At 36.4% G+C, this 23,685-nt stretch overlaps 1 protein-coding gene across 1 annotated transcript in view; it reads right to left on the bottom strand.

The window, feature by feature from the left end:
* The window catches only part of Acss3 (acyl-CoA synthetase short chain family member 3), a 154,552-nt gene that overhangs the window by 107,128 nt on the left and 23,739 nt on the right, over window positions 1-23,685 (bottom strand). Inside the window, exon 2 of the mRNA XM_041668440.1 lies at window positions 17,158-17,302. Within this exon, the coding sequence (XP_041524374.1) occupies window positions 17,158-17,302 (145 nt within the window). The remainder of the gene's footprint in view (window positions 1-17,157; window positions 17,303-23,685) is intronic.

The following is a 23,685-nucleotide window of genomic DNA, read 5'->3' as shown; positions in this document are numbered from 1 at the left end:
TTTTAGGGAAGTATGTGATTAAAATAGGAAAAAGAAAGCTGTCTATCATTTCAAAATTAAATAGTAATTAAAGGAGTAGCAGAAAGATATTTTTGTTTCGTTATTTTTAAAATTTGAATTTTAACTGATATAGAAAAACATACACATTGTGCTTCCTAACTACATTTCATATGATATTTCAATCATGCGGAGATTGTGTACTGATAAAGACAGGTTATGCCTCTAAATACTCAAACACTTACTGTTTCTTTCTGGTGAAAAAAAAAATCCATCATCTCTTCACTTTGAGAGCTGCACACTATATGGTAGGTGCCCGTGGCACAACCCCCTGTGTATTAAGTCTGGTTTTAAAAGAGTCAGCACTGATTGAGGTTACAAGGGTCCAACAGAACAGCAGAGGAGAGAGATCTCAAAGACTGCTCTCCTGGTTTCAAGGACGGACTAATGGTGAAGAGAAAGTATTAGAAGAGTCATGTGGGCATAGGAAAGTCGGAAGGTAGAACATCTTCAGGTTTGATAATAAAAAGTTTCAATCACAGCTCCCAGGTTTGAAGTTGTTTTCCCTATTACGCTTGAGGGCCTGAGGTAGAAGGTCAGAAATTTTAAATGATTTTTGAAGGAAGAAGTAAAATTTATTAGAGGGGGGTTTAAAAAATATTAAAAGACAAGCAACAAGGTCCTGGAGCTTTTGGAGCCTAAATGTATAGAGAAATGACTTCTGAAACTTTTTTATTTTTCCTCCAAAGTATTAAACACATTGGACGAAGATGGAAAATAATAGGCCTGATCCAAGTCTATAGTTTTGCCAGGCAGTGTGTCTTAGTATTCTATTGCTATGAAGAGAGAACATGACCACTGCAACACTAATAGAGGCAAACATTTAATGGGGTGGCTTATAATGGTCCAGTCCGTTATCATCATGGCGGGACAGAGCAGCATGCAGGCAGACATGGTGCTGGAGGAGCTGAAAATGCTACATCTGAGACAAAGACAACAGGAAGTGAACTAAGACACTAGTGTGGCTTGAGCATATGAATATACTCTGTAGCCTGAGGCATAGCAGAATCCCAGAATTTGTTTTTGGAGCAGACAAATTGAAATTAGAAAATGCATGAAGAAAATTTAAAACTGGCATTCAAAGCTTTTAATATGCTGATTTTAAAACTCTGTGGTTCTTAAGTAATAAAACCATATCATATTTTCAAACAATTTGCATTCTTAGACACAGTACTCTTAAAATAACTTTTTAAGTGGTTCTCATGATATATAGTCACTCCAAGGCAACTTATAAAATAAAACATTTAATCAGGGCCTTGTGGTTGTGGAGGGTTACTTTATATGACCAACGTGGTAAAGAGTTTTATCTACTTTATTTCTGTGTGTTCTTCACAGGCATGTGCACATATAATGGTCATGTGTATGAGCATCAAGGACATATGGCTCCTCTATCACTCTCCACCTTACTTCTTTGAGACAAAGTGGCTCACTGAATGAGTAGCTTGCTAAATATTTTGCCTAATTTATTAGGCTGGCTGGCCAGCAATCCCTAAGTTTCTTGTTTCTTCCTCTACTCCCTAATTCTAGGGTTATAAAGCCCAGGCTGTCACCCCAAGTTCTCATTCTAATATAAACACCACATTATCTACTGAATCATCTTCACACCCTCTGTGAGTTATTGTCCTAACACATTCTATCTCTGCATACCCTGCTTTCATTAACTAATGCAGACCAATAAAACCAGTAACCTATGCTGTCAGTTGAGGCCAAATCCCTCTTCTCTTGAGCTTATGAAATATTCAATTGAGAGTTTCTCTAACTGGGATCTATAGCAATGTAGGTTCAGTTTTCTAGAAGAATATTAATTTTTTTCATTTTTCATCCACATTGAAGCTTTTTAAAAATGAATGTATTATCTGGAAAATTATTTAAATTAACTGTGTGCTACTTCTATTGTATCATGTAAATTAGGACAATGATGATGTCATGAAACATTGCATCATCAAAAGTTTTATTGATGTTAAGTCTCCAATATGTGATTCAGGAAGTGAAACTTTAAAGAGAGCATGTCAGGAAATCAAAGCTCACTGCTTTCTTTTTTTCAGTTGTGTAGTTGTAGGAAGACATTATTCACGATGGTAAATTAATATATTAATATAGCAAGTAGTTCAATGGTTTATAGTTCTTATTTTTTATCGTATTTATCAGCTTGATTTGTGTGTGTGTGTGTGTGTGTGTGTGTGTGTGTGTGTAGAAAGAGAAAAAAGAGACAGAGATTTAACTGTATATTTAAACAAGCCAGGCAATACCAAAAGAAAGTACATTTTTTTGTCATGGACAACTTCTTAAAAAAAAAACAAAAGAGAAAAAAAACCAATCTCTTCTCATTATACATACCAATCCAAGTTCCTACTAACTTCCCTCCTCCTATTCCATCCACGTATGCCCCCACCCCACCCCTATACACTCATCAGAGAAGGTGAGGCACATTGCTTTGGGGAAGGCCCAAGGAAGGTCCCTACTATATCTAGGCTGACGAAGGTATCCATCCAAAGAGAATACACTCCAAAAAAGCCAGAACAAGCAGTAGAGATAAATCCTGGTGCCAGTTCCAGTGCCTCCTCTGTCTGCCCCCAGCCATGCAACTGTCAACCACATACAAAGGGACTACTTTGGTCCTATTCTTGTTCCTTCACAGACTGGCTGGTATTAGTGAACTCTCGTTAGCTCAGGTAGACTGTTTTTCAGTGGGTGAATCCATAATGATCTTGACCTCTTTGCTCATATTTTCATTCTTTCCACTCTTCTACTGGACTTTGGCAGCTCAGTTCAGTGCTCTGATGTGAGTCTCTGCATCTATTTCCATCAGCTGATGGATGAAAGTTCTATGGTGATATTTAAGGTATTCATCAGTATGACCTCAGGGCATGGCAAGTTTGGGACCTGTCTCCTCTAATTCTTTTGGTCTTAGCTGGAGTCATCCTTGTGGATTCCTGGGAATTTCTCTAGAGTCAGGTTGATCTATATATGTTTTTCTTAGGGTTCACCTTATTACTTAGCTTCTCTAGGATCATTAATTATAGGCTCAACATCCTTTGTTTATAGCTATTATCCACTTCTGAGTGAGTACATACCATATTCATCTTTTTGGGTCTGGGTTACCTCACTAAGAATAGTGTTTTCTAGTTCCACCCATTTGCATGCAAAATCCAGGATGTTGTTTTTTACTGCTGAGTAATACTCTAATGTGTAAATGTGCCAAATTTTCTTTATCCATTCTTCAGTTGAGGGACATGTAGGTTGTTTCCAGGTTCTGGCTATTACAAATAATGCTACTATGAACATAGCTGAACAAATGTGTTTGTAGTATGATTGAGCATCTTTTGGGTATATGCCCAAGAGTGGTATTTTTGGATCCTGAGATAGGTTGATTCCCAATTTTTTGAGAAACCACCATACTGATTTGCAAAGTGGTTGTACAAGTTTGCATTCCTACCAGCAATGGATGAGTGTTTCCCTTACTCAACATTCTTTCCAGCATAAGCTATCACTGGTAGTTTTGCTCTTAGCCATTCTGACTAGTGTAAGATGGTATCTCAGAGTTATTTTGATTTGCATTTCCCTGATTTCTAAGGATGTTAAACATTTCTTTAAGTGTCTTTCGGCTATTTGAGATTCTTCTGTTGAGAATTCTCTGTTTAGTTCTGTACCCCATTTTTTAATTGGATTATTTATAATTTTCATGTCTAATTTCTTGAATTCTTTATATATTTTGGATATCAGTCCTTTGTCTAATGTAGGGTTGGTGAAGATCTTTTCCCATTCAGTAGGCTGCCTTTTTGTCTTATTCTCAATTTCAGGAGGTCCCATTTATTTATTGTTGTTCTCAGTGTCTATGCTACTGGAATTCTATTTAGAAAGTGGTCTATGGCCCATGCATTGAAGGTTAATTCCCACCATATAAGTGATCCCAAAAACTCTACCGTGGAACTCCTACAGCTAATAAATACCTTCTTTAATATGGCAGGACACATGATCAACTGAAAAAACTCTGTAGCCCTCCTAGAAATGATAAGAAAGCAAGAAAGAAATCAGAGAAACATCGCCTTTCACAATAGCCACAAGTAACATAAAATATCTTGGAATAGCACTAACCAAAGAAGTGAAAGACCTGTTTGAAAAGAACTTTAAGTCTTTAAAGAAAGAAAGCGAAGAAGATACCAGAAAGTGGAAAGATATCCCATGCTCTTAGATAGGTAGAATCAACATAATAAAAATGGCAATCCTTCCAAAAGCAATCTATAGATTCAATGAAACCCCCATCAAAATCCCAACACAATTCTTCACAGACCTGGAAAGAACAATAATCAACTTCATATGGAAAAACAAAAACCTAGGCTAGCCATTACAATGTTGTACAATAAAGAAACTTCCGGAGGCATCACCATCCCTGACATCAAGCTCTGTTACAGAGCTACAGTAAGGAAAACAGCTTGGAACTGTCAAAAAAACAGAGATGTTGACCAATAGAATTGAATCAAGGACCAGGATATTAATCCACATACATATTAACACTTGAATTTTGACAAAGAAGCTAAAATTATACAGTGAAAAAAAGAAAGCATCTTCAACAATTGGTGCTGGCATAACTGGATATCAACATGTAGAAGAATAAAAAATAGATCCATATCTATCACCATGCACAAAACTCAAGTCAAAATGGATAAAAGACCTCAATATAAATACAACCACACTGAATCTGATAGAAAAGAATGTACAAATTTTATTTAAAAAATTGTGTGTCTCACAGTTTTGAAGGAAAAAGATTGATAAGGTTGCCAATTAAAAGATTCATTCCCTTATTTTTTTCTTGTGTTTTTTTTTTAAAAAGGTTGGCATAAAACAAACAAATGACATCATCAGAAACTATTCTCGTTTAGGTCAATGTTGCTCTGACTATTTATTTAAACAAACACCAGCACTTCCACAACAAGGCAATTTCTTTGTGCACATAAATTACATTTTGCAGCACTAGACTTAGCTCCCATTAACCTAGGATTTTGTTGCTTGGTAAGTCCAAAAAGTCAATCAACACATGTGAAGTATTCATAGAAAATTATCAGAAAAAAAATAAGGAATAAGGAATGGAACTGTGAAGGGTATCACTTAAGTAATCAAATGATTTCAATAACATTTCATCACCCAAGCAAAGACTCTGTGTAGAATTAAAAGACAAAAGTACAGGTATAAAACACAAAATAGCAACTAATAAAGTAGATATAGTAAGAACTTACCATAAATATTTTATATACTAAATTTCCCATATAAAACACATATGATTATATAGTTTTGTAATATCATGTATGACATGAAAAATAAGCCATCAATTTCCCCTGATCTATAATCTTGACAATAACTCAATTTACTGTGACTTTACATTACTTTAGTCAAATTTATTTTACTTTATGCTACATCTCTACAAAGTGCATAAATATGAACATAAAAAGTGATACATAATTTAGTGTGATTAATTCAAATAATTTTAAGAACATCATCTCCACTGTGTTATTATTTTATCTAATTAAAAAAGGCTCATGAAAAATTCTTTGATTCATATCCTCAAAAGGCACCATTATTTTCTTAAGTTTAGCCATTCAGTGTTGCTGAATATATGATAATGAGCTTTATCCTGTACTTCTTATGACATTTATGTCAGGCAAAATGATTCTCTAATTTCCCATGTTAATTATTAAAGGTCAGATGCTGAGTTATTGAGGTGTTCAGCTGTACTGTTGCTGAGTGTGGAGCAGATACATGTGCTATTCAACAGAAAAAGGAATAATTATCCCTAACTCTCTCTAATTCTGCTAATAAAAGTATTTTTCTTTTTTTTTGCTCATTTTTAACATGAACATCAGCCTATCTTCTTCCTTTATTCTCTAGCAACCACACATACATCTTCCTCCTCCATTAAACTTCTTGTACTCGTAGACCTAGATCCATGGCCAGCAAGGGCAGTTTTTTTTATACCTCAGTGTATGTAGCAAATCATTGTTAAACATGACAAAGGCATGTCTTGGCAGGATCTTCACAACCTCTGAACACAATGTTGCAGAGGAGACTTTTAGGGATGAAGCACATATTTCTATCTACCTTTCTTTATTCAAATAGTATATGTATCATTGTGGGGGGGGGGCTGCTAACCTCAGTTGGCTCTTTCTTCATGGTAATAATGTATTCATGCTTTACTATATATGGCTTTGTTAAGGAGTATCACAATATATTCAACTGTTTCTGTGTAATTCTCACCAGCAAAACAATAAAATAATTTGGTTAAGGAGTTATAATGTAACCATTTTTATAATCTCTTTGTCTACAATAATTTATGATATAAAATCAATTTGCACTATAACTCAGAGTACTATTGCACCAAAGAATGTATTGCTTATTTGTAACTAGCCATCAAATAATAAACTATATTCAGAACCCCCTAATTTTAGACTCATTATTTATTGATGTTAATAGAATATAATTATTTAAATGTGAGATATTTAGTTTATTAATGAAATATTCCCTGAAGTTGATACATATAATTGTTTATCTAAACCACCTGACTGTAATCTATTTCCCATCTTTCTTTATAGATAATTGTCAAATGGTAGATCTAGGAAGGCCATCTGTAATATTTCTATGTCTGTTTATTGCCGTGCACCACGCCCTGTGTCTGTGCTCTGTGCGCTGGCACCCAGTTCGCGAGCTTCGGGCAAGCGGGCTGGAGGTTAAAATACACAGACTCATACAGACAGAGAGACAGTGACACGGGTCATGCTTGAATTCCCCAAGAATGAACCCTTTATTGTGTTAAGGGGCAGATTATATAGAGATAGCCACGCCCCAGCCAAACCCACCAGAAACCACTCTCCTGCCATCAGGAACTCCTGAAGGTCTTGTGCTCAGAGCAGCTGTAGGCACTCAGATCACGGGATTACAAGAAATTCAGGATCTGGGGGTCTCACTGCTCCCAACAGTTTATATCTTTTCTCACTTTTTTTTAGAGCTGGGGCATATGTTCTTTCACTCCAGCTTCAATGATGCAAATGGCAGTCATCAAGAACAGGATGAAGGTACAATAGGATTTATTGTAATGGTGGTGGGTTAAATTAAAAGAAACTCAACCACTCTATTAAGAGTGTTTCATTTTTATGAGGGAGAAAAGATTGCTTCTGCCTCACTGTTTGAGAGCATGGTAGGGAAAGCATGGCTGCAAGATTGTCTCCCGGCAGGGTAAGCATGAGTTTGAGTTCAGGATCAAATACAACGGAAAACTGAGTACTAAAATTTTGAAAGCTTGGCCTTCATACAGCAACATTCAAGAGATTTTTTTTTGCCAAAGGATTGCATAAATGCTCAGAAAAATTTTAAAGTATTGTAACTAGGCATATTATATGTCTATGATGATGAATCTATCATAGATATAGATACATATGACAGAAAAAGAACAAATGATTAATAAGTCATTATTCCAATGGTTCTACACGAAAAATTACCTAAAAACAATCAACCCTTTAGAGTGGAAAATAAGAACTCACATATGGGAGCAATGGGGGCACATACAAGTAACTGATAAATCAGAGATATTTGCAAATGTAGCAGATATTGTCAGAAATCCAAGCTGATATATAAGTGTGGAAGAGTCACCAGAAAGCCACGACACAGGCTGTCTCTGCATTATCAGACCAGAAAGTCATGTCGCAGACATTTCCCCATTAGGTCTATTAATGCTACTGTTCTGGGGTTATTTAAGGTATGCTTCTGAACCACTGTAATCTCTTCCTATCCCATTTTTCTTGCATACTTCTACAGAGAAGATAAAATGAGTCCTTTAAGCAATCTGAAATTTTTCATTCTCCTGGGAATAAGCACAGCTTTAATCCTGGTCTGTACATTTCTATATAGTCTGCTTTCCAATCATGACCTTCTACCACTCTCCTCTAGATTTCCCAATAGGCCAGGTCTACTTTAGTTTCAGGGTCTCTGCATAACAAAATGTTCATGTAAATATTCAAATGTTATTCACTACATTTTATTCATGACTTGGCTCAGGGTTTATCTGGCCGCTGACAAGCCTCTACTTTGGAAATAACTCTCTAAAGGAGCAGCCCAAGTCCCTCCTAGCCTTTGTTTTTCTTTTATTTTGTTACAGTGACTTATCTTTTTACTTCATAATGTATTTTCCCAACCATAATGTGTTTACCTTGTGTACAAAGGCAGTATCCATTCACTATTGGAACTCGTCATGTATCCAAACTGCCACTATACGGGATACCTCATGTGTGCTTTGCATAAATACATTTAGTTCACCATTTTAGTCCAGAGTAATAAATCCAAAGGAAAGTTCCCCCTGATTTTGTTGAATTGAGTTGTCTGTAGCTCAGAGGTGAGCCATCCTGTAGATAAGTCATGTAGTAAGGTCTACCAATGAATAGGATAAATTCACTAAGAAAATGTAAGAATAGAGACTTAGGTACTAGTTTTCCAGGTTTCGAAGATGCTAACACGAAGGAAATGTCATAAGCAGAGCTTTAAATAGGGCAGGATATTATAGATCTTCAAAGTTAGGGAACAGGGACTGTGTTCACCCCATTAAAAATAAAAACCCTCATGTGGAAATTAAAATGTGGGAGGAACACGATATTTTTAGAAATAATTAATTCTCTTAGTCACAGACTAGATTTGTCTTTAGTTTTTAATGAACATTATTTAATGCTCTATTCCTGAACTCTCTCAGTGTGTGATATGATCCTTCCTTGTGGGAGGGCTATTCCAGCTACTGTGTAGGTTAAAAGATGAATAAAATAATAAAATACTGCTCTTACCTACAGGATTCTTTTTTTTTTTTTTTTTTTTTTTTTTTTTTTTTTTTTTTTTTTTTTTGGTTTTTCGAGACAGGGTTTCTCTGTAGCTTTGGTGCCTATCCTGGAACTAGCTCTTGTAGATCAGGCTGGTCTCGAACTCCCAGACCTACAGAATTCTTTTCTCCATTCAAGAGATCACACTGGGACATTAACAAGTGGAGTAAAAATCGGAGAATATTATGGAATATTATGGAATTATAATTATGCAATATTCTTTGGAGAAAATTATGAGGAAGGTGCTTTTGGTCTTGCACTGCTAAAATAGCATCTGATGCAGCAGTAAGTGCAAAGAAGATGATTTTTATTCCAAACAGTAATCTTGATTTCACAGATAATGTCATCTTCAAAAACCAAGCTGAGAAAATCAAAGGGGTTTGTTGTATTGCTGCTATTTTAGATTGATGTAAAAATAACAGGCAGCTTTCATTTTGAAAAGTGATTCTAAATATTGAAAATGGAAAACTGGCAAATATTAAACCATTTTTATTCCTTTTATTAGTTGTTTCCTGTGTTGTCTAGTAAAATTGTACTTATAATTGTTTCCTTTATTTTTGAATAATTTCCAAATCTAACAATTTTTCTTAGTTTTAATGCGTTTTGGAGAAATTCAAGTTAGTATTTAGCTTGCTATAACTTGTCTTAATTTAAATACAAGTGCTTCTGCTAAAAGTAATTTTGTGTGTGTGTGTGTGTGTGTGTGTGTGTGTGTGTGTGTGTGTAAAACACTACATCATAAACACACAAAGACAAAAAGGACATGAAAAATTTTTGGATTTGATCACTCAAAATTAATTATCTGCTGCCCTTTAATATTAATGAAAGGATCAACACAGAATTACCATTGTGGGTTCTTTATTTTTGTTTTTCTCTACCTTAAACACTGGAACCCTTGCTTCCTCTCTTAAGATAGTCTGTTGGAAAGTATTCATGTCAAAATTATTTCAACTTTTTTTCAAATTGAAAAAACTATCATTGTGTAGTTTTTTTCATTACTTACTTTAAAAATAGAGAAAAATAGATTCTCAGCTTCAGATTCATAAAATCATGTCAGTTATAAAACTTGTTTTAAATATTTTTATCTTTTGTTCTAAGAGCTTAAAAAATTAATGAATCTTTCCCTTAATTCTGAAAATATTTGTTCCCCCGATCTGAAAACATGGCAGTCCAACAATAGTGTACAAATGTGAATAGGTTAAAACTATGAGGGAAATCTCTTGAAAAGAGGATGTCAAGGGTGGGTCATCTTGGACGAGCAGGCTTAGCATCATCAACTTTTGGAAAAAATAACCTAAGACCACAACGTGCAATTGCCACACACACACAACCTTCACCAAAAGGACAAAATCACATAGGCATGCAACTGTCAACAGTGTTGGAAAATTATATTCTCACACAGCATAGAGGCAGAGAAATAGCTACAACCACTGTAAAACAACAAATCACCCTTTGCTTGAGACAGAATTGAAACAAACACCTCATTCCTAAATGTATCCCAATCAAAACGAATACATATCATCATCAAAATTGGCAATGCTCTCAAACACGAACTTCTCAAATAACCAAATCATGACCTCTGGGGATGAGATGAACTGAAAGTTGGGAAAGAAAAATTCTATATGTAAAATATTACATCATTCAATTTGTATAAAGTTTAAGCATGGGCTTATTTCATGAATGGTCTGCATGCATCAGAGATGAACTCATAACTCATATAGGAACTGGATGAGAAATAACTGAAGGAGAAATAATGAGGTCTTCTGGTAGTTTGGGAATATTGGGCTTCCTGATCTAGTTATATACAAATACTACTTATAAAAAATGTAATGGTGTATATGGATACCATCTTATTTTATTTGAATCTATATATGTCATTACCTAAAACTGAATGCACTGCACAATGGGAGGAAATACATGAGTGACTACAATTTCTACGTAAATTAGCTTTACTTATCTACCTATCAAGGATGGAAACAATCATTTCTCTTTTAGACATATACTTTTTTGTGTCGTTTTAGTATAGATTTGATTTTTAGTGTTTACTTGGGTACCTTGAGATAGAAAAGAGATGAAATACTGCCTCCTGAACAAGACCATCACCAGCAGGGAGAGATGTGAACGTATGATATTGTGCCTTTACTTTAGGGTGTCTGCATAAGAATAATATTGGTGTCAATGATGAGGGAACATCAGACTGCTTTCCCCTGACTTATTTCTGAGAAGATGGATTTCATACTTTGAAGAGAGTGTTCTGAAGAGCACAGATTGGAAGTGGACTTTTCATGAAACACAGCCCATGATTACAGAGTAATTTTTTCTGCTAAATTATTAAGCCTTCATAATTACAACTACTGCTATAATTACTGCAAAAATTACCTTTAATAAAGATAATAGGCACTTTGAGGTGGATTAGATCTGGAAAATTTAACACACATTCTATTTTTATCAATTTCCCTCATATACCAGTGTTCATGAAAAGATTCTCAGGTGCCCTTCATGGAAGGTCACCTTTTTAACACAGTGAATACACATAAAAATTCATAATTGCTAGCATAGCAAAAAGTAAAATCCACACACAGAGATGAATTCGACGTTAAATTGGTGACATTCTGCATAATATATGTGTGCTCATACAAACACACATGCATTTGATTTCACTGAGGCTTAATATGATACTCTGTTAACTTGAACATAGTTAAAATGAAAAGAGTACAATAAACATATGCATGTTTGGTGGCATGCAAATTTTTCAGATGCTTATTTTGAAGAACCCAAAAAGAATCTACACATCTTGGAGAATCAAGCAAACATAATTAAGTTAGGAAATCCAAATTCCACCAGTAATGTACACTAAAGAATTCCATTCAAATAGATATAGTAGACATGAAGATTTCAAATGGTAGTACATTCATTCATTCGTTCATTCATTGATTCATTCATAGTTCAATAAATATTCCCTATGTGCCTGGCAACATTCTACATATAAAACAAACATGTCTCTCCTTATAAACCTTACATATTACACGTAGTAGCATCATTCAAAAGCATATAAATAAAACCCAAGGAGCAATATTGAGTAATAAAAATGAAATCAAGAGGGGGCTATTAAGCAGTGTGGACAAGAACACGCACAGTTAATATGGTCAGGGAAGATCTTAAAGATGATAAAATAGAACAGACATAACGTGAGACTTAAGACACTGGAGAGGAAGCCAGGCGGTAGTGGCGCACGCCTTTAATCCCAGCACTCGGGAGGCAGAGGCAGGCGGATCTCTGTGAGTTTGAGGCCAGCCTGGTCTACAAGAGCTAGTTCCAGGACAGGAACCAAAAGTTACGGAGAAACCCTGTCTCGAAAATCAAAAAAAAAAAAAAAAAAAAAAGACACCGGAGAGGGTAAAACTCATTTCAAGTATAAAAGAAGCACCTGAACTAACCAGGAACTTTTACTAGACCCTATTTACTCCTGACCACATTAGGTAATACTGTGGTTTTGAAAAGTGTCTGTCAAAGATATCCGCATCAAGACTGAGCCTCTGGAACAGTGCTGATAGAAGCAACTGAACTCATAGGAGGCAGGGCTTCCTTGGGTCACTAAGGTTTGCGTCTACAGAAGAGGTGACTGCACTTTGGCTTTTCCCCTTTTTTCTGCTTTCCAGCCATGAGGTGAGCACTTTGCTTCACCACACCACAGTCTCCACCACTGTCATTGCCACACAGGCCCAAAGAAATAGGCCCACGTGATCTTAAATGGTAGCCCAAAATAAACCTTTTGTCTTTATGAATTAGTTATCACAGTGTCTACCTGGAGAGATGGCTCAGTGGTTAAGAGCCCTGGCCAAGCTTCTAGACACCTCAGGATCAACTCCTACTACAAGAATGGTAGCTCACAATGGCCTGCCAATTCCAGTTCAAGAGGACTGGATATGCCTTCTTATAGCCTCAGAAGGCATATATGTGCACCCCCATATGCTTGATAAAAATAAAAAATAATAAATTAGTTAGCACAGGTAATTGATACTACTGAGAAATCAATAGTAAACACCAATGCTTCTCCACATTTTCCCCACAGAGAACAGAACCTAGGCCAACTCCGACTCTTGTATAACAGTTGAATTTTAATTTGTATGTTTTCCCAGCACTGGGCAGTAAGACATTTGTCCAGTTATGTTATCCTTTATTCCAAACAAAATTTGACAATACGAAGGTAAACATTTACTGAATGGAGGCCTGACCTTAAACAGGGCTCTCATCCCTGGACAAATACTTTAGCAAAGGGCTGTTGAAATTAATCAGACGTTCAGATAACAGCCATTTGGAAAGGCTCTGACCCTACCTTTAAAACTATCAATCTTTCTTATCACTGAGGAGCGTCAGCCTAAAATTTACAGTTTATTAATTAAATAAATAAAACATTAAGACACTTGAATCAAGTTTTACCTATTCAAAATGCCAAGTGAAAATGAATCAAGGTAGATGAAATGAGTCCTGGTGTGATTGTTCCTTCTGTTTGTTCTCAATGGCATTGCTCATTAAACCTTTCTCTGTCTTTCTCAGTAAAATAGAGACTGCAGGGAGCTGGGAGCAGGTAATCAAAGCAAGAGAACAATGCCTCTCTGTCTCGGTGGAACAGTTCTTCCTTTAATACTTTGGAGAAGAAAGCCCAGAGAATCAGAGGCCGACAGCAGCTGAGAGGAACAGCCCTCTTAAGTACTTTCATGTCAGGCTGAACTGAAACCCGTGAACTAGCACAGAAGTCAAAAGAGTCTCAGAGTCCAGACTCGATATGTGGAAATGAGATGAGTTAGCAGAAAGATTCTGAGAAAAACATGTGCACGTGACGATCTTATACAGTTTACGTAATTTAAAGAGAAAGCAGCAGAAACAGAAACCACGCTTATTGCTTAAGATTTCCTTAAAGATATTTCTTTGACTCTAATGTTTATATGCTCATTAAATTGAATATGCTAACAGAGATAATGCTTTAACAATGCATGAATACACATTGTATTCTGCACAATCTAACATCAATTAAAATGTGCAATTATCGTAGGCTTTCAAATTTGCAAATTTGAGCGTGTGGCAGTGTGCCAGAATCTCAGGAGTACTTTTTCAGCCACAGATAATGCCTCTTCCAAAATGTGGAAATGCAAACCTATAATAAAAAGTGCAGTACTTCAGACACTTTCTATTTCCTCTTACATTAGCACCGTGACTCATAAATTATGCACACATCGACTCCAGTGTCAACCCTGCATGGAATTTCATTTCACAAATACAGATTTTTCTACTTTCAGAACAACAACCAATACACCAAACCATATAGCACAGCACTCCTTTTTGGTTTTAATTTTGGCCATGTCTTGGGCTACTCAGCCTGAAATGTCTTTTTAGCTAGACTGAAATTCCTTTAAGTTCTAGAGTAGTAGTTCTCAACCTGTGAGTCACAACCCCTCACATAGGCTGCTTATCAAATATCCTGGATATCAGATATTTACATCACAATTTATAATCACAGCAAAATCAAAATTATGAAGTAGCAACAAAACAGTTCTATGGTTTGGGGTCACCACATAACGAGGAACTATATTAAAGGGTTGCAGAATCAGGAAGGTTGAGAACCATTGTACTATTATGAAGCAGACTCTTAATTGATAATATAAAACCAAGAGTATGAAATGTTTTGTTCCCGTTTCCTGATATTCCATTAATGAAACCTAAATTTGGCCAATTGGAGGGCTCATCCAGCACTGTACAATCTAGGGAAATTTTGCCAACACAGCAATGTTTGGGTCTATGTTTATTCATCACAGCCCAGATAGGATTGCTACTTGTAAGTAGTGGTCAGGACATCCCTAAACATATTCCACTGTGATGATGAAGCCCCCGCCATTGAAGAATTTTCTGATGCAAAATGCCAATAGTGACATAAAAAAATATGTCCTTCAGTTATATTTCCCCTTAAAGGATCATATACAGTGAAATGCCTACAAAGCTATAGTAATTTTCCACTGACCTAACTTACTCAAATGTTGGGAGCGGCTGCTCATCTGTTCCCAGCCACTTAGACCCGAAATAATCACACAGAAACTATATTATTTGCAATATTGTTTGGCCAATAGATTAAGCATATTTCTAGCTAGGTCTGACATCTAGAACTAACCAATTTCCATTATTTTATATTTTACCACAAGGCTTGTGGTCTACCAGCAAGTTTTTAGCTGGCAGCCCATGTCTTTTCTCTGTGGTAGCTACATGGAGTCTCCTTGACTCTGCCTACTCTCTGTATAAATCTTTTCCAGCCTGACGATATTCTGTTAAGCTATTGGCTGAAAGAAGCTTCTTTATTTATTAATATACAGAAGGACTTACCACACCATTTCCCCTTTTCTGTTTAAATAAAAAGGAAGGTTTTAACTTTAACACAGAAAAATTACATGGAACAAAACAGGTATCAAGCAAGAATTACAGTTATAATATTTATATCTGCTTTATCTTTTATTATAACTAAGAAAAACTATAATTATAACTATTCTTCAACTCCATCAAAGACTCCAGAAGGATATATTATTACCTAAGTAAACAGGAAGTACATTGTAAGAAACTTCCAAAACTTTAGAATTGACAGAGACATCTCGCTGCCTGAACTGTCATCCAAAGTTCTTCTGTACCATTATAGCATCCATCTTCAGCCTGCAGGCCCATAGTATCTGACAGACTTTTCCAAGAAGCAGGAAATTTCAAAGACAGTTCTGCCTATATTGGCAGTTTGCCAGTCACTTTCTTCTGCAGGATGTCTGGCAGACTCTTTCATGAAGCAGGAACCCCTAAAGACCATCTCACTTTAGGCAAGTTTAGCACCACTCAAATATCTTTGTAATTATTTCTGGGACTTTATGTCTACTTTGATGATAACATAAAAATGTATTACCATCCATTTGTCAACATTATGGTCCACCTAAGAACCACACATCGAAGTAGAACCACACAAAAAAAGAGTAAGTGGGAGAAAGGAAAGAAGATTTGCAAAGAGCTTCAAAGGCACAAATGGTGATGGCTCAGCATATAAAATATTAGCAACACAAGAATGATGATTTGAGTTCATGTCCCCAGCAACTACTTAAAAGTCAGGTATGTTGGCATATGTCATGTCTAGGACATACCACCAGAAGAAAGGAGATAAGCAGATCCCAGAAGCTCCGTGACTATCAATTCTAGCCAAAACAGTGATCTTCAGGAACATCCCGAGATTCCCCTCTCAAAAAATAAGGTGAAGAACAGAGGAAAACACCAAAAGAAACCTCAGGGTTCCACACATGCATGTGTACCTACAACCCATGTGCATACACATCTATACACCACATACAAGACGAAAGAGTAAGGTGAAAAAAAGAAAACATTGTACAAATGGCTAAGAATATTAGAAAATAAAAGTTTGACATGATGCTGTGGCTTGATTTCAAAGTGTCTTGTATGCCATAGGAATCAGGGTTTTACTCACCAAATGACAATATTTTATAAATATATTTTAATTAAAATATAATTACATCACTTCTTCCCTTCCCATTCGTCCCTCAGCCTCTCCAAATCAACCAATTAAAGAAGAAACCCATGTTGAGCATCTTTGTCAGTTTATACATCTGATGGGAGATCAATATTCATAATATTCAAAGAACTCAAAAACAAGGAGGCAAGAAAACAAATGAGCCAATTAAAAATAGGCTACCAAACTCAACAGAGAGTTCTCAAAGGAAAACATAAAAATGGCTACGAAATAAATTTAAAAGACTTCAACAACCTTAGCAGTTAGAGAAATGAAAATTAAAACTAACTTGAAGTTTTAAGGGAAAGGAGAAAGAAGAAAATTTGGATGATGATCTAAAATGGACAGAGCTAAGTGAGAAGGAGTGCGTGTAGCAGGACCATCTATCACAGAACCGTGAGAAGTGGCCTCTTTAGTTCTCGTGGTGACAATAACAAGAGACAGCAAAAGACAGAAGAGCATTTAAAAGTATTCTGCACATTTGCTTGCTTTCCCAAGTAAAATGAGTCCCTTTCAGTACTATAAAATATGAATTAAAGGATAAAAATAATCAAAATTTGCTCACATACAAATATGTGTTTAATTCTAAGATTATAAAGAATCATTAGTGCATGCCAAGATATTTAAAATGGCTATATAATGAGAACATATGGTAGCTGTATAACTTCTATACACTAACCAACATGGCGAGAAAGTTTGTGACATTACCTGCTCCAAGACTTCCTTATAGGTGATAGTTGCTTTAGTGTTTGTGACAGGGCTGTCATAGATGATTGCAATCTTATCCCCTTGGCCATTTTCAATGTGTCGATCAATAGCATTGTAACAAATATTGAGCATCCCTTCCACAAACCTGAAACACATTGGAAAGAAAAATGAGTGACTCTTTTCACAAGATATTTTTTTGTCAACTACTTTGCTCTGTACCTAGCTGCTGTAGATGTCCTTGGTACAGTGCTTCCTACAGCCCTTCATGCTGGAAAAGGATGACAGTAGAGAACATATTTAAAATGACACCCAGAGAACATTTGTACTTTAATAAATATGGATTTATAGTCATGTATAATGGAAAAAACACACTTTGCACTTTCAACTGACAGCTCTGTGGATATTATTGCCCAAGATGAAAGGGGAGTCTACAGTACCTGAGGAACATATTTATAGAGGTAAAATGAATCCTATGTAAGTGGAGTGTTGAGGCAATAGAGATTATGAAAAGGGAGCTGGAAGATGTCTGGTGGACATTCTGCTAGCTGTGACAAATGGACGAACACTTAAAAAGCTAGTTCTTTGAAATATATTGTCATAGTTAGCTTCGTATGTCAGCTTGACACAACTTGAAAGAGAGAGAATTCACTGAAGCATTGTTTCCATTGGATTGTCTTATTTACATGTCTTTGAGACATTTATAAATTATTAATTAGCAGGAGTGTTTCTATCCCACTGTGGACTGTACCATTCTTGGTCACATGGGCCTGGACTGTATACAAAAATAAGCAAGGGGAAACAAGCAAATAAGTAGAATTCTTCTGCAGTCTTTGCTATAATTCTTAGCTGCAAGTTCCTGCCTTGGCTCTCTACATGATGGACTCTAACCTATATCAATCCAAGCCTTTCCAGAGGCCACATGGCCAGTGAGGCAGGTAGTTGATCTTCAGACCCTTCACTCCTTTTCATCTCTTCTAAACCCAATCCCCCAGTCTCATGCTCAGCTCTGTGGAAGGCTGTTAGCTGTGGCCTTTTCCTGTTCTCTGCCTTCATTCCCAGGGGACTAAACAGATCCAGGTGTCACAACTGGCTTTCCTCCCTCCTGTGGACCCCCTCAGGAACCCCCTTCTAGCCGATCTCCCCACTTAAGCGTCAGCTCCCAACTCAAAGAAACATTCTAACTAAAACTCTAGTGGTCACACCTGCCGGAATCTCAGAATCATTCTCTACCTGGCAATCCACAGTCACCACACGCTACTTAGATCCAGAGAAGGAAAGAGTAACAAAGAAATGTGATACCAAACCAACCAAAACAAGACCAGATATCAGCACCTAGTTTTCAACCAATAAAAACCCAGATGCGTAGAAGCTGCATAAAAGCATAACAGCTAGGACAGAATGTCCCCCAGGAAAGCCCAACATCCCTACTGCTGCAGGCCATGGGAAATACAGCACAGACGAAACACAAGGCAAGGTTTTCCCAGTAGCCTTTAAGATCTCAATAAAATAAATAAATAAATAAAATTATCAAAATAAAAAAAAAACCACAGAGAAACCCTGTCTCAAAAAACCAAAAATAAATAAATAAATAAATAAATAAATAAATAAATAAATAAAACATGTTAAAGGCTCTTAAAGAGAAAATGGATTAATTCCTTAAAGAAGTTCACGAAAACACAGACAAACAGCAGGATGAAATGAAAACAGCTCAAGACTTGCATGTAAAAATAGAATCAATTAAGAAAACTTAAACTGGGAGAAAGCTGAAAGTGAAAAAATAAAACAGGAATTTCAACAGACGTCACCTCTGTTGAATGGAAGGATGGAAATAATATGCCAAGAAAATGAGCCTAAGAAGGAAGCTAGTGTAGCCATTTTAATATCCAACAAAATAGGCTTCGACCCAAACTAATCAGAAGATATATAAAAGGATGTTGCGTCCTCACCAAAAGAAAACCCGCCAAGCCGGGCGGTGGTGGCGCACGCCTTTAATCCCAGCACTCGGGAGGCAGAGGCAGGCGGATCTCTATGAGTTCGAGGCCAGCCTGGTCTACAAGAGCTAGTTCCAGGACAGGAACCAAAAGCTACGGAGAAACCCTGTCTCGAAAAATCAAAAAAAAAAAAAAAAAAAAAAAAAAAAAAAAAAAAAAAAAGAAAACCCGCCAAAAGGACATTGCAATTCTGAAAATCTATGCAGCAAACTAAAGGGTACTCCAGTTCATAGAGAAACTACTACAGCTTAAATCACATATTAACTCTCACACACTGATAGTGGGAGACCTCAATACTCCACTCTTGCCAAGACACAGGTCATCCTGAGAGAAACTAAATAGAGAAATGCAGGACCTAACCGACATTATAAGCCAACTGGACCAAAGAGATATTTATAGAACATTTTACCCAAACCCAATAGAGTATACCTTCTTCTCTGTACTTTATGGAACTTTCGCCAAAATTAACCACATATCAGACACCAAGAAAGTCTCACTAAAAAATTGAAATAATACCCTGCATTCTATATGATGAACATGGATTATGGCTGGATAAAGAACCGAAAAATTACAAACTCATAAAATTGGACAAGTCACTACTGAACAAAAAAATGAGACAAAACAGATATAAAAAAGGAAAGTAAATACTTTCTAGAAATGAATACAAAACATACCCGAACTAATGGGATACAGTAAAGGTGGTTCTAAAAGGAAAGTCTGCACCAGAAGGGGTCCTTAGCTGAAAGAAGTGGACACATGCTCTGATCACTAACCCAGAACCATCTCCAAGTGGATAGTCGCTTGAAAATGAATATTTGGCTTTCTCCAAAAAAGTGCCACTGGGGAAACAGGCTACTTAAAAGCAGGAAATTAGCAGGGACTGTTTTGTCATTCATAGGATTGTGTGCTTAGCCTATCACAATGTCAGCAGACACAAGGCGGAAACTTCAGTGTCCAAGTGAGCAAAATGTGGACTTGGCAAACATTTTGAAAACACTGAACAGTATTGGTGTTGTGTATGAAAAGTTTGATATGTTTCAAGGTTGAATTTATATAGAAGGCATTAAAAGTATTTTCAAACGGGCCAGTCCACCCATAGTTGTATATGCAGTAATATTTAAAGTAATTAAATATCATTCCTCAAGTTTTGGGATAAAATCGTGTGTTTTAGATGACATAATAACTGACTTGTCTACCCTGCTTCATTTTTCTTCAACTGATTTTATGCAATCAAATTAAATTGATTTAAAAATAGGTAGCTCCTTAAAACCAGTCATCAATTAATTCCATGTCTGCACTTCGTTTAGTACCAACCAACAGCAAGGATTTCCATAGCTCTACATCTGTTCTTCTATAATGGTACTTGCCACATTATATTAACAGTGATCTGCTGTATCTTTCCTTTGTTACACTATAAACTACCTGAGAGCTGAGACGATGGCATCCTCATAACCCAATGATCTCCTGTGTGTTTTCAATTCACTATGGGCTCAGTGAACAGCTGACAAAAGAGTGAATTAAAATACCAGTAACTCTTCACATTACAGATCCAGGTTAACTACCCCCTTTTAAAAATCAAGTGAACAGTGACTTGGGGACACCAAGGGCATTTATTTAGGAATGTCAGGAAGTCACATTTGAAATCAAAATATTAAGACATCTAGACTGGTGTCATTGTATATATTATATCTCTCTGTAGCCTATTTAAATATAATTTTCAATATTCTGGGTTTTGCTGACACAGTGTGGGTGGAAAGGCAGACACTTCATTCCCATCTTAAGTCTAAATTCTGATTAATACTAGGGTTTCTTGATACCCCTGGGAGATGAGCTGGGGTAAAAGGTCAAGCTTCAACCATGTTCTCATTCTCCATCCACAGTGAACAGATGGGAGTTTCCACAGTACTTTTCATCTTTTGACCTCCTTAGTTGAACAAGAATGAACATTCTAACTAGCTCAAAACTTATCAGACATCAGCTGGGAAGTCAGGCCTGTTGGGTAGTTACCTTATCGCCTGCCCTCCCCACCCCCAAAAATGACCAATTGATGCCTGCCGTGCTCTGCTTTTCCTGGTGAGAACTGCGTTAGAACCAGTGTTTTCTATGTTGTTGGGAAGGATTAGGACACTTGTCATTTAGCATGTTCTGTACAGGCAGGCTTTCCTTTTCCTGCTGCTTTTTCCCAAGAGAAAATCTTTGGTTGTAGCTCATTTTTAAGTGTGTGTTCCATAGTTTTTCCAGATTGTCAGCTTCTCCAGCATCCGGACTGGGTTATAGAAGAACTAAGAAAACCCAGAGACCTCATTTCTATGTCATTTCTCATGTTCCCTGAATTCTTAGTTGGCTGCCCTCATCTGTCAGCGTTCTTCTTATCTGCACTTGAAATATAAAATTCTATGTTTGGCATTGTGTTTAACATAAAGAAAAGGAGTATATTTTCTACCTGGAATCAAAACCAGAAGGCCCTAGTTTTATTTAATCTTTATCTTCGGGCCAATTCTTCACATGCACAAACTCATTAAAACATCTAAATGTTGGTGAAATGGCTCGGGAAATAAAAGCCTCATAACCTATTAGTCCCCAACACACACGGACAAGACAGTCGTGTATCTGCAATCATGGTACTCCTAAGGGGAGATTCAAAGTGGAGACTGTAGGACTGTCCAGAAACTTTTGGGCCAGCAAGCCTGGGAAAAGCAAATATAAGACAAATCCTGCCTCATCGACAAGGCAGAGGGACTTGAGGTATAGCTCCTTTGGTAGCATGGTTGTCTAACAGGCAAAAGGTCCTTGATTAGATCTCCAACATGGCATGGTGACATGTTCATGTCATTTCATCACTCTGGAGGCGGAAACAAGAGGAATAGAAAGTTAAGTTCATCCTCGGCTGCGTACTGAGTTCAAGCCATTCTGGGCTATATGAGATACTCCTGTCTCATAAACATAAGTAAGGTAGAAAAAGAGAACCAGCTGCTAAAAATTACCATGTGTGCTCACACATGTGCAAACTTAGACACACACATATACATACACACAAACACACTAATAATAAAAATTATAAAAGTCCCTATGAAGAAGGCACCATCATTATTAATCACATTTTACATAAAAGGGAACTGGTAGCAGCTTGAAGAAAACCAAGCCCTTCAACATCGCCTGACTTTTATATAATGTTCACAGAATTTGGATTTTTGCCTATTGTTCACAACTTATGAATAGCTTGATATTTGCATTATTAACCCTGCTCTTTGAAGAATATGCTTAAAGAAATTTAGGGAAGAATAAGGTCCTTTGGGGCAGTTAGGGAGGAAATCCAAAAATGAGGAAGGACTGAGCTGCAGAGGTGAAAGAAGCCCATGACTCTTAGGAGTTACAGCTACTGAGTCCTTCAACACAAACTGGCCAGACACAGAGATAGACTGTGAATGACTGGACCAAGTGAACTGCGAGAGGCTTTTCAGCTCGAAGATTTGATTAGCCTACTATGACAAGATGCTTATTTCTCTTTAAATCAAATCATTTCAGTAAAGGTCAATTGAAAACTTATGTGCTGTTTCTCTACTGTCACTTCTAAGTCCCTGGGGAGATTTTAAATGAGAGTCTCTCCAGATTACTAATGCTCAAAAAATTACACTTTAGAGTATTTTTTTCTCTTTCAGTGTGTAAATATGGCTCACTGTACAGATAATGGGTTACTACAACTTAGTATTTAGCATTGCACCATGAGCCTCCCAAAGATATGAAATTTTTTAAAACATGTTGAATAATGGCATAATCTATTCAATCACTACTCCATGATAAAGCTAAAACTGTGAGCCTGAAAATTGCCTTGCACAAAATCATCATTATTGTAAATTATCTTAGGATGAAGTATCCTGTAGAGACATATTAGTCATGCTGTTTATTTCAAATTATAGTTTCTGGTTGGAGTCCTATAATACAGCGTGTGTATACGTACATAAAAGTCAGATAATCCAATTGGTTTCTGGAAATGACAAATCGGTTTACATCACCAACATTACCTGCATTTTCACTTCATCAAATCCCTGCAAATACAGCTTATTCTCAATTTCTTTTAATACAATTTTGTTTTGTTTTGTTTTTTGAGACGAGGTTTCTCTGTATCTTTGGAACCTGTCCTGGAACTAGCTCTTGTAGACCAGGCTGTCTTCTAACTCACAAAGATCCACCTGCTTCTGCCTCCCAAGAGCTGGGATTAAAGGTGTGCGCCACCACTGCCTGCTCATACAAAAATTTAAAAATAATTTTAATTATTTATTTGTTGCTAGACTTAAGCAGATCAACATAGTGATTTTTGAAAGTACTTTCTATAGAATATTCAACTTCCATTTGACATTGCTCTAGATGATTTTTTCAGCACATTGATTAATTTTAATATGTGATGTTTTCTAACACAAAAGCATTTTATACTTGTATATATAAAATAAATAATTTTGTCATATCGTCTGTGACATTTCGCTAAGATGATTCATACACTATGCTTCTTATTTAATATATGATATAAATCCAAATTGCC

Source organism: Microtus oregoni, unplaced genomic scaffold (assembly GCF_018167655.1).
Source record: "Microtus oregoni isolate MIOR12 unplaced genomic scaffold, Mior012 000001F_ref0000356, whole genome shotgun sequence".
Classification (NCBI taxonomy): domain Eukaryota; kingdom Metazoa; phylum Chordata; class Mammalia; order Rodentia; family Cricetidae; genus Microtus; species Microtus oregoni.
Note: the sequence above shows the minus strand (reverse complement) of the source record. Positions and strands in the feature narration are given on the sequence as shown.